The sequence below is a fragment of the Salvelinus namaycush genome, chromosome 37, assembly GCF_016432855.1.
Source record: "Salvelinus namaycush isolate Seneca chromosome 37, SaNama_1.0, whole genome shotgun sequence".
NCBI classification, from domain to species: Eukaryota; Metazoa; Chordata; class Actinopteri; order Salmoniformes; family Salmonidae; genus Salvelinus; species Salvelinus namaycush.
Window position 1 is genome coordinate 16,661,282 of NC_052343.1, and position 12,483 is coordinate 16,673,764.

The window sequence follows — 12,483 nt, forward strand, 5'->3', positions numbered from 1 at the left end:
ATTGTCAAGCCAAACATGACCATGAGTGACAAGGAGTTGGTATGATAGCACAAATCAAATGTATTTATAAAGCCCTTCTTACATCAGCTGATATCTCAAAGTGCTGTACAGAAACCCAGCCTAAAACCCCAAACAGCAAGCAATGCAGGTGTAGAAGCACGGTGGCGAGCAAATACTCCCTAGAAAGGCCGAAACCTAGAGAGGAACCAGGCTATGAGGGGTGGCCAGTCCTCTGGCACTCAGGCTAGGCAACTTCTACCTACCCTATACAATTTACAAACAAGACTGGCACTCAGGCTAGGCAACTTCTACCTACCCTATACAATTTACAAACAAGACTGGCACTCAGGCTAGGCAACTTCTACCTACCCTATACAATTTACAAACAAGACTGGCACTCAGGCTAGGCAACTTCTACCTACCCTATACAATTTACAAACAAGACTGGCACTCAGGCTAGGCAACTTCTACCTACCCTATACAATTTACAAACAAGACTGGCACTCAGGCTAGGCAACTTCTACCTACCCTATACAATTTACAAACAAGACTGGCACTCAGGCTAGGCAACTTCTACCTACCCTATACAATTTACAAACAAGACTGGCACTCAGGCTAGGCAACTTCTACCTACCCTATACAATTTACAAACAAGACTGGCACTCAGGCTAGGCAACTTCTACCTACCCTATACAATTTACAAACAAGACTGGCACTCAGGCTAGGCAACTTCTACCTACCCTATACAATTTACAAACAAGACTGGCACTCAGGCTAGGCAACTTCTACCTACCCTATACAATTTACAAACAAGACTGGCACTCAGGCTAGGCAACTTCTACCTACCCTATACAATTTACAAACAAGACTGGCACTCAGGCTAGGCAACTTCTACCTACCCTATACAATTTACAAACAAGACTGGCACTCAGGCTAGGCAACTTCTACCTACCCTATACAATTTACAAACAAGACTGGCACTCAGGCTAGGCAACTTCTACCTACCCTATACAATTTACAAACAAGACTGGCACTCAGGCTAGGCAACTTCTACCTACCCTATACAATTTACAAACAAGACTGGCACTCAGGCTAGGCAACTTCTACCTACCCTATACAATTTACAAACAAGACTGGCACTCAGGCTAGGCAACTTCTACCTACCCTATACAATTTACAAACAAGACTGGCACTCAGGCTAGGCAACTTCTACCTACCCTATACAATTTACAAACAAGACTGGCACTCAGGCTAGGCAACTTCTACCTACCCTATACAATTTACAAACAAGACTGGCACTCAGGCTAGGCAACTTCTACCTACCCTATACAATTTACAAACAAGACTGGCACTCAGGCTAGGCAACTTCTACCTACCCTATACAATTTACAAACAAGACTGGCACTCAGGCTAGGCAACTTCTACCTACCCTATACAATTTACAAACAAGACCAAGATATTCCTACATTATTATTATCATCAACATGTTGGTTGTCTTCCTGACATGTCCATTTGTTTTTGTTGTTTAGGTCAAAGGTGGAGTGCCAAATATCTCCATGACAAAGACTGGTTGAACAAGGGTCAGATGTACGGCTTGTCCTTCCTCTCTGAGAACTACTCTGAGCAGAACTGTAAGACCAGCGTGTCCACCCATCAGCTGTTAGCAGACGTGTTCAGTGTCAACAACGTCCTTCACGGACTACAGCTGAAGATGGACATACTACAGTAGGTCACCTTTCAGAACGTAGGGAGACGTTTTCATCACACCTAAAGAAAACGGTGAAACTCATTATCTGTAGTACGGGTTCTGGTCAAATCTAGTGCACTATAAAGGGAATAGGGTGCTATTTGAAACGGATCCATGATCATTTGGAGTCTAAATGAACCATTACTTCCTTGTCCACCTATAGGAACAAACACAATCCCAATTTGCACTTCTGGGCTCGGTCATGGGTGAACTCTGACGAGGACCAGCCCATGGGCGGTCTCCCTGACTGCATCCACTTGACAGACAACTCTCTGAACAACCACACCTCCTCCAAGACTGACACTTACATCACCAGCGAACACAGGTACAGGTTCAGCTGTCTGTGTAATACCTGTTTGTAGTAGCGATGGGCACTGGTATGGAATCAAACATTATCACCAGCAAACACAGGTACAGGTTCAGCTGTCTGTGTAATACCTGTTTGAAGTAGCGATGGGCACTGGTATGGAATCAAACATTATCACCAGCAAACACAGGTACAGGTTCAGCTGTCTGTGTAATACCTGTTTGTAGTAGCGATGGGCACTGGTATGGAATCAAACATTATCACCAGCAAACACAGGTACAGGTTCAGCTGTCTGTGTAATACCTGTTTGTAGTAGCGATGGGCACTGGTATGGAATCAAACATTATCGATACTGTGTTGAATTAGCGATATTGGTGCCCGTCACTAGTTTCCACTGTGTTCATAATGTATTTTATTGATCGTTGTCTAGTCTTTGTAATGACTCTTCTCTGCTCTACAGCTACCAGAAACCCCCCAGCCCCGGACAGCTGGAACACTGGCTCTCTACAGACCGACCGGCTGCAGACCCCCACGGCTCTAACAGCCAGGAGGGAGGAGGGGTGGGGGCGGACCTGGTGGTGGCTTATACTAACCCCGCCTCCCACTCCACCCACTTCACAGCCAAGGAACAGGAAGTAAGAAAGGTGTTGTTGATCTTTATTGTCTCTTGTTTGTTTTTAAGACGATCACTTTATTCATCAGTTGTACATCAGGTCCAACTGGGATGTAACTTCATCCCAACCTCTCCTAAAGACAATACACTACATGAAGAGGTAGGAACAGGGGACTGTTTATCCCAACCTCTCCTAAAGACAATACACTACATGGAGAGGTAGGAACAGGGGACTGTTTAAAGACAATACACTACATGAAGAGGTAGGAACAGGGGACTGTTTATCCCAACCTCTCCTAAAGACAATACACTACATGAAGAGGTAGGAACAGGGGACTGTGTATCCCAACCTCTCCTAAAGACAATACACTACATGGAGAGGTAGGAACAGGGGACTGTTTAAAGACAATACACTACATGAAGAGGTAGGAACAGGGGACTGTTTATCCCAACCTCTCCTAAAGACAATACACTACATGGAGAGGTAGGAACAGGGGACTGTTTAAAGACAATACACTACATGAAGAGGTAGGAACAGGGGACTGTGTATCCCAACCTCTCCTAAAGACAATACACTACATGAAGAGGTAGGAACAGGGGACTGTTTAAAGACAATACACTACATGAAGAGGTAGGAACAGGGGACTGTGTATCCCAACCTCTCCTAAAGACAATACACTACATGAAGAGGTAGGAACAGGGGACTGTTTAAAGACAATACACTACATGAAGAGGTAGGAACAGGGGACTGTTTATCCCAACCTCTCCTAAAGACAATACACTACATGAAGAGGTAGGAACAGGGGACTGTTTATCCCAACCTCTCCTAAAGACAATACACTACATGAAGAGGTAGGAACAGGGGACTGTTTAAAGACAATACACTACATGAAGAGGTAGGAACAGGGGACTGTGTATCCCAACCTCTCCTAAAGACAATACACTACATGGAGAGGTAGGAACAGGGGACTGTTTAAAGACAATACACTACATGAAGAGGTAGGAACAGGGGACTGTTTATCTAAACCTCTCCTAAAGACAATACACTACATGAAGAGGTAGGAACAGGGGACTGTTTAAAGACAATACACTACATGAAGAGGTAGGAACAGGGGACTGTGTATCCCAACCTCTCCTAAAGACAAGACAATACACTACATGGAGAGGTAGGAACAGGGGACTGTTTATCCCAACCTCTCCTAAAGACAATACACTACATGAAGAGGTAGGAACAGGGGACTGTTTAAAGACAATACACTACATGAAGAGGTAGGAACAGGGGACTGTGTATCTCAACCTCTCCTAAAGACAATACACTACATGGAGAGGTAGGAACAGGGGACTGTTTAAAGACAATACACTACATGAAGAGGTAGGAACAGGGGACTGTTTAAAGACAATACACTACATGGAGAGGTAGGAACAGGGGACTGTGTATCTCAACCTCTCCTAAAGACAATACACTACATGGAGAGGTAGGAACAGGGGACTGTTTAAAGACAATACACTACATGAAGAGGTAGGAACAGGGGACTGTTTAAAGACAATACACTACATGAAGAGGTAGGAACAGGGGACTGTGTATCCCAACCTCTCCTAAAGACAATACACTACATGAAGAGGTAGGAACAGGGGACTGTTTAAAGACAATACACTACATGGAGAGGTAGGAACAGGGGACTGTTTAAAGACAATACACTACATGAAGAGGTAGGAACAGGGGACTGTTTATCTAAACCTCTCCTAAAGACAAGACAATACACTACATGGAGAGGTAGGAACAGGAGACTGTTTAAAGACAATACACTACATGAAGAGGTAGGAACAGGGGACTGTTTATCCCAACCTCTCTTAAAGACAATACACTACATGAAGAGGTAGGAACAGGGGACTGTGTATCCCAACCTCTCCTAAAGACAATACACTACATGAAGAGGTAGGAACAGGGGACTGTTTATCCCAACCTCTCCTAAAGACAATACACTACATGGAGAGGTAGGAACAGGGGACTGTTTATCCCAACCTCTCTTAAAGACAATACACTACATGGAGAGGTAGGAACAGGGGACTGTTTATCCCAACCTCTCTTAAAGACAATACACTACATGAAGAGGTAGGAACAGGGGACTGTTTAAAGACAATACACTACATGGAGAGGTAGGAACAGGGGACTGTTTAAAGACAATACACTACATGAAGAGGTAGGAACAGGGGACTGTTTAAAGACAATACACTACATGAAGAGGTAGGAACAGGGGACTGTTTATCCCAACCTCTCCTAAAGACAATACACTACATGGAGAGGTAGGAACAGGGGACTGTTTAAAGACAATACACTACATGAAGAGGTAGGAACAGGGGACTGTTTAAAGACAATACACTACATGAAGAGGTAGGAACAGGGGACTGTTTAAAGACAATACACTACATGAAGAGGTAGGAACAGGGGACTGTTTAAAGACAATACACTACATGAAGAGGTAGGAACAGGGGACTGTGTATCCCAACCTCTCCTAAAGACAATACACTACATGAAGAGGTAGGAACAGGGGACTGTTTAAAGACAATACACTACATGAAGAGGTAGGAACAGGGGACTGTGTATCCCAACCTCTCCTAAAGACAATACACTACATGAAGAGGTAGGAACAGGGGACTGTTTATCCCAACCTCTCCTAAAGACAATACACTACATGGAGAGGTAGGAACAGGGGACTGTGTATCCCAACCTCTCCTAAAGACAATACACTACATGAAGAGGTAGGAACAGGGGACTGTTTATCCCAACCTCTCCTAAAGACAATACACTACATGGAGAGGTAGGAACAGGGGACTGTTTATCCCAACCTCTCTTAAAGACAATACACTACATGGAGAGGTAGGAACAGGGGACTGTTTATCCCAACCTCTCCTAAAGACAATACACTACATGGAGAGGTAGGTGCAGGAGGTGCCCATGGAGTTAAGTGTACAACGGCAAGCCGTGGTATCTAGGGTTTGATACATGTAACCCCTCCGAGTTGCCAGCTCACTTCCGGGACAGATTTTTCCTGTCAGACCCGGGATTCGAACTGGCAACCCTCTGGTTGCTCTCTCGCCTCTCTAACCACTAGGCTACTGGCTTTCATTTATTTTTTTTATAACTGTAAAATGTGTTGATCAATTTTGATTCGATTTTTGTGGTTGAGTTAATGCTGTGTGTTGTCAACAGAAGACAACTGCCCTGGCTGTGCCTGGCTCCCTGGCTGTGCCTGGCTCCCTGGCTATGCCTGCCTGTCTGAATGAGAGGGGACCAGACTCAGTGGAACATGCCAGGAACTGTCTCCAGTGGCAGATGAACCTCCTCACTCACATAGAAGATGTTCAGAACCAGGTGGCAGGCAGGATGGACCTCATAGAGAAGGAGCTTGATGGTAAATGGGGTGTTCTGGGTGGTCTAGAGAAAGAGCTTGATCGTAAATGGGGTGGTCTGGGTGGTCTAGAGAAGGAGCTTGATGGTAAATGGGGTGGTCTGGGTGGTCTAGAGAAGGAGCTTGATGGTAAATGGGGTGGTTTGGGTGGTCTAGAGAAGGAGCTTGATGGTAAATGGGGTGGTCTGGGAGGTTTAGAGAAGGAGCTTGATGGTAAATGGGGTGGTCTGGGTGGTCTAGAGAAGGAGCTTGATGGTAAATGGGGTGGTCTGGGTGGTAAATGGGGTGGTCTGGGTGGTCTAGAGAAGGAGCTTGATGGTAAATGGGGTGGCCTGGTGGTCCAATAAATACACTGTCCTATCCTATAAACGAATAATACACTGTCCTATCCTATAAACTAATAATACACTGCCCTATCCTATAAACTAATAATACACTGTCCTATCCTATAAACTAATAATACACTGTCCTATCCTATAAACGAATAATACACTGCCCTATCCTATACACTAATAATACACTGCCCTATCCTATACACTAATAATACACTGTCCTATCCTATAAACTAATAATACACTGTCCGATGCTATAAACTAATAATACACTGTCCTATCCTATAAACTAATAATACACTGTCCTATCCTATAAACTAATAATACACTGCCCTATCCTATAAACTAATAATACACTGTCCTATCCTATAAACTAATAATACACTGCCCTATCCTATACACTAATAATACACTGTCCTATCCTATAAACTAATAATACACTGCCCTATCCTATAAACTAATAATACACTGTCCTATCCTATAAACTAATAATACACTGTCCTATCCTATACACTAATAATACACTGTCCTATCCTATAAACTAATAATACACTGTCCGATGCTATAAACTAATAATACACTGTCCTATCCTATAAACTAATAATACACTGCCCTATCCTATAAACTAATAATACACTGCCCTATCCTATAAACTAATAATACACTGCCCTATCCTATAAACTAATAATACACTGCCCTGTCCTATAAACTAATAATACACTGTCCTATCCTATAAACTAATAATACACCGCCCTATCCTATAGACTAATAATACACTGCCCTATCCTATAGACTAATAATACACTGCCCTATCCCATACACTAATAATACACTGTCCTATCCTATACACTAATAATACACTGTCCTATCCTATAAACTAATAATACACTGTCCTATCCTATTGACTAATAATACCAAAGCAGTGGGAGGTAATGGCCCCATTGTAAATGAAGGAGGAACTGGTTCTTACCTTATTAGATCCGTGTCTCTCTCTCTCTCTGCGTCCCTCAGTGTTGGAGAGCTGGCTGGACCTCAGTGGGGAGTTGGAGCCTCCGGACCCCCTGGCCAGGCTGCCTCAGCTTCAACACCGCATCAAGCAGCTCCTCACAGACCTGAGCAAGGTGCAACAGATGAGCACCCTGTGTTCTGTCTGAGTCTGGCCCGGGTTAGCATGGCAACAGCACTAGGCATCTGGTGTCTTCACAGAGGAGAGTCCTATCCAAACCCAGGGTGAACCCCGTCCTCTCTCTCTGGCACCGAAGCACACCGTCTGCTGTGGTCCATAAACTGTCAAACTGAGCACACCTTCTCCTCCTAGACAGACTGTGGGAGGGAAGCTTCAGTTGGATCAATACAAGGGGGATGAATGGATGTATAGAGACCAACAGGAAAGAGTTGAGTCCAGTGGACTCTTGGTATTAGAAAGAAGAGTGTTTTGAGTTGGAGTAACTGACAAGTATTGAGTTTGACGAAATGGGACTTCTGGATGAAAAGTACCAGTTTAATACAGTGTTAGTTTGTAGGGCCCAGGATGTTTTGTTGTTTTAACTCAGACTCCCTGTTATGAAGTTCCCACAACGTTTTCATAACCAGGAATGAGGGTTTGTCCACGTACATTAAATCGTTCACACGCATTCTATGATATAGCTGAAATTCAATTTAATTGAGATTATTAAAATGCAATGAGATTACCTCATCATGGGCCCGTCTCAAATAGAACCCTATTCCCTTTATAGTGCACTACTTTAGACCGTAGTACACTACAGTATGTAGGGAATATAGGGGTCCATTTGGGAAACATCCCATCACTCTCTTGCCTCAGTAGGAGGAGAGCTGTAGAAGCCGTGCTTGTGTGATATGAGTTAATGCAAAAACTAAATCACCATGGTGATTGTTAGATGATATTGTAGCAAGCTTTAACCTGCCAGAAATCTGTTCTGTTTTGGAAGCGTGGTCTGAAACTAGTTTGAGATGTTTTAACATTTCCAGTTCCCCCTCAAGTTCACACTATGGTTAGTTGATTTGTTAAAAAACCAGTGCTAACATCAGTCATTTAGCGACTGAATTCTGATTTCATTTCAGGAATCTATTGCCACCTTTTACAATCATTAACTTTCATTCTCTTATGTGCCAAGTCTGAAAGTATGACCCACCAAGTTTACAATGTTATCGTTCTCACTGATTCAACATGGGATGAGTATATTTTACTGGTGTATATAATGTACCCAATCCACAGACAGACATACGACTGTGTGTCTTCAGGATATCTCCATGACAACCACGGAAATGGCCTTGATGTCACGGGACATCTGTGGCACGTTTGTCTCTGTGTGTGTATACATCCCGAAATGGCACCCTATTCCCTATGTAGTGCACTACTTTTGACCGGAGCCCTATGGAGCCTGTTCAAAAGTAGTGCGCCGTGTAGGGAATAGGGTGCCATTTGGAGACGTAGCCTCTGTCTGTGGGGTTTTTGATGCTTTCAGTGCGGCCCCAGTATGGCTGCTACGTCACATAACACCACAATGTCTTCTGACTAAGTGGACACGTTTGAAACTAAATTGCCAGCTGGATGTAAATGTGTATTAAAAAGCAATGTGTTGATTGCTGTTGTTGGGTCATTTTATGTACAGTTTCTATGACTGTAAAGAGGAGGAAACATCTATAGAAGACATAAGAGGATAAAATATACTTGAAGAAAAATGACTATGTTTATTTAGCGTTTCTATGAACCTGTATAAAAAGTGTTTTAGAACCAGCCGCTAGGGTATAAAACAAAGTAGATTTTTATTGACATATACCAGCTGTACATTAAGAGTTTATTTAAGACCGGTTCTTTATGTGATTTACTACATGTACAATGCCATTAAAAAAGATATTCTGGATATTTTATATCTCGTCTTAGTTATTATTTTAAATGATATATTACTAAGTTGGTGTGTGTGTTATACTGTTACACATTCAATTGTTAATTTGTGTTGTCTGTTGCTGGCCTTGTTTTCCATGTTTTATGTCATTTGACTTCAGAAACCTGTCGTCCGTTGGCTCTTGAAAGAGCATCGTCCTGAAGGTGCAAGTCATGTTCACCTGGGTCGTATTTATTAGTGTAAACTGTAGAAAAATGTTTTGCAACGTAAACAACAGGTTCTTATTGGACAGATTCAGATAGTCCCTCTGACGTTTCTGTCCATTTTCTTCCGATTTGGTTTCTAGGTTTCTAATGCATCCCAGGTCAAGTCTTGCATGACCAACTCCTCCCTTCTGATGGCCCTCTGAGTCTCAGGCTTGGCTGCTCCCACTAGAATGTTCCAGAACTTCCATTGTTCCAAACACACCTGAGTGTTCCATGTTTGGCGAGTGAGGACCACGTGTGTCACACACTCCTTCCTGAGTGCGGTGACTACCTAGGGGAGGATGACATTGCAGATAACACTGATGGTATAAATCCAGAGGTTTAGTCCCAGTCTCCTCACAGTTCAACGGACGGACGGACGGACAGATTGAGGAAGATGATGAGCCTGGTTGAGATCTTCATACTGCTGTGCTGCCTCTGTCTGTCTGAGGGGAAGATTTCAGGTAACACCTTAGGGCTCTTAGTTTATCTTGGATTTTTGAATATTTCAAAGTTATTTTAAGCTGTAATTTAAACCTCTTATTTCGGATGATGCTTTTTCTATGTTTATCATTATTTGTATTTTGTATATCCACTATATATACAAAACTATGTAGACTTCAAATTAGTGGATTCGGCTATTTCAGCCTGTATAAAATCGAGCACACCGCCATGCAATCTCCATAGACAAACATTGACAATAAAATGGCCTTACTGATGAGCTCAGTGACTTTCTCTCTCAGTGACCGTCATAGGATGCCACCTTTCCAACAAGTCAGTTTGTCAAATCTCTGCCCTGCTCGAGCTGCAACGGTCAACTGTAAGTGCTGTTATTGTGAAGTGGAAGCGTCTAGGAGAAACAACGGCTCAGCTGTGAAGAGGTAGGCCACACAAGCTCACAGAACGGGATCGCCAAGTGCTGAAGCACGTAGTGCAAAAAAAATCTTGTGTCCTCGGTTGCAACATCAGTGCCCGACCTAAAAGCAACGTCAGCACAATAACTGTTCGTTGGGAGCTTCGTGAAATGTGTTTTCATGGCCGAGCAGCCGCTCACAAGCCTAAGATCACAATGCCAAGCCACGGCTGGAGTTGTATTAAGCTCGCCGCCATTGGACTCTGGAGCAGTGGAAACATGTTCTCTGGAGTGATGAATCACGCTTCACCATCTGGTAGTCCAACGGACGAATCTGGGTTTGGCCCTACCTACCCCAAAGCATAGTGCCAACTGTAAAGTTTGGTGGAAAAGGAATAATGGCCTGGGACTGTTTTCAGGGTTCAGGCTCTTTAATTCCAGTGAGGGGAAAGCTTAACGCTACAGAAAACAATGACATTCTACATGATTCTGTGTTTCCAACTTTTGTGGCAACAGTTTGGGGAAAGCCCTTTCCTGTTTTTCAGCATGACAATGCCATCGTCCCTATAGAAATGGTTTGTCAAGTTCAGTGTGGAAAAACTTGACTGGCCTGCACAGGTTCCTGACCCCATCAAACACCTTTGGGATGAATTGGAAAGCCGACTGCGAGCCAGGCCAAATCGCCCAACATCAGTGCCCGGCCTCACTAATGCTCTTGTGGCTGAATGGATGCAAGCCCCCACAGCAATGTTCCGACATCTAGTGGAAAGCCTTCCCAGAAGAGTGGAGGCTGTTATAGCAGCAAAGGGGGGGACCAACTTCATAATAATATCCTTGATTTTGGAATGAGGTGTTGGACGAGCAGGTGTCCACACACTTTTGATGATGTAGTGTATTTATTATACTATCATTTAGGCTGTGTTTGTTTCCTGTGTGTATGGACCATATGCCTGTACGCCAAATACAACATCTTTAATTTCCCCACAAAGAAATGGACACAGTTTTGAATGACTAAATTGTATTTGCTGCTGTTTTCAGAATACCAACTGGAGTCTGAGACCCTGAGTCAGTGTGAGTCGCTACGTGGTGGTAGTTCTGCCCGGCAACAAGACCATGTCCCCCAGTGCTCAGAGGACGGGAGATTCAGGTATACCTGACAGTGCTGTATATGACACAAGCTAGCCAGGACGGGTAAAGCTAGCCAGGACGGGTAAAGCTAGCCAGGACGGTAAAGCTAGCCAGGACGGTAAAGCTAACCAGGATGGGTAAAGCTAGCCAGGACGGTAAAGCTAGCCAGGACGGTAAAGCTAGCCAGGACGGTAAAGCTAGCCAGGACGGTAAAGCTAGCCAGGACAGTAAAGCTATCCAGGACTGTAAAGCTATCCAGGACAGTAAAGATAGCCAGGACAGTAAAGAAGCAATTTCCCTGAATTTGTCCCAAATGGTACCCTATTCCCAATCCCTATGTTGTGCACTACTTGCCTAAGGCTCCGGTCAAACGTAGTGCACTATGCCGGGAATAGGGTGCCATTTGGGAAGCGGACCGCTGTTCCCTACTCTCTTCTAACTGTTGTGTACTCCAGACACGTCCAGTGCAGCGGTGCTGGTGGTGAGTGCTGGTGTGTGAACGCTGAGGGAGCTGAGATCTCTGGAACCAGACAGAACGGATCAGCTGTGTACTGTGAGCAGAACGCCCCTCTTCCTGGAAATATCTGTTTTAACTTGAAACCACATTGGTGCTAGATGGGATGAATTCCCCTCGGGAACCCTAGCCAGGACCTTTTGAGATGGACTATGTAAATGCTGTTTATCATCATTGACCTCCTCTTCCTCCTCCTCCTCCCACAGGTCTGACGTCCTGCCAGCTCCACAGACAGCAGGCCCTGCTGAGTGGCGATGCCCCCCTGGTGCCCCAGTGCCAGGCCTCTGGGGAGTACCAGGCGGTGCAGTGTGACAGCGCCCGGGGACAGTGCTGGTGTGTAGACCTGGAAGGCATGGAGATCTACGGGACCCGGCAGAACGGAAAGCCCTCTCAGTGTGAGTTAGTTAGGAGCAGGATGTGTTGTGTATTGATATGTCATTTATGACTTACAGTATTATGTGCATCCA

At 44.3% G+C, this 12,483-nt stretch overlaps 2 protein-coding genes across 7 annotated transcripts in view; both read left to right on the plus strand.

Moving 5' to 3' along the window:
* Positions 1–9,294, plus strand: part of phf20l1 (PHD finger protein 20 like 1) — a 36,785-nt gene extending 27,491 nt beyond the window's left edge. For 4 of the 6 annotated variants that reach the window (XM_038976200.1, XM_038976205.1, XM_038976202.1 and 1 more), the window contains exons 21-25: positions 1,530–1,725; positions 1,911–2,072; positions 2,515–2,698; positions 5,879–6,080; positions 7,421–9,294. In XM_038976200.1, the coding sequence (XP_038832128.1) occupies positions 1,530–1,725; positions 1,911–2,072; positions 2,515–2,698; positions 5,879–6,080; positions 7,421–7,563 (887 nt within the window). In that variant the 3' untranslated portion in view covers positions 7,564–9,294. The remainder of the gene's footprint in view (positions 1–1,529; positions 1,726–1,910; positions 2,073–2,514; positions 2,699–5,878; positions 6,081–7,420) is intronic. The other 2 variants (XM_038976201.1, XM_038976204.1) reach the window with 2 other exon arrangements.
* A 624-nt stretch (positions 9,295–9,918) lies between these two features.
* The window catches only part of tg (thyroglobulin), a 77,999-nt gene continuing 75,434 nt past the window's right edge, over positions 9,919–12,483 (plus strand). Inside the window, exons 1-4 of the mRNA XM_038977455.1 lie at positions 9,919–9,985; positions 11,413–11,521; positions 11,958–12,055; positions 12,223–12,411. Coding sequence (XP_038833383.1) covers positions 9,919–9,985; positions 11,413–11,521; positions 11,958–12,055; positions 12,223–12,411 — 463 coding nt within the window. The remainder of the gene's footprint in view (positions 9,986–11,412; positions 11,522–11,957; positions 12,056–12,222; positions 12,412–12,483) is intronic.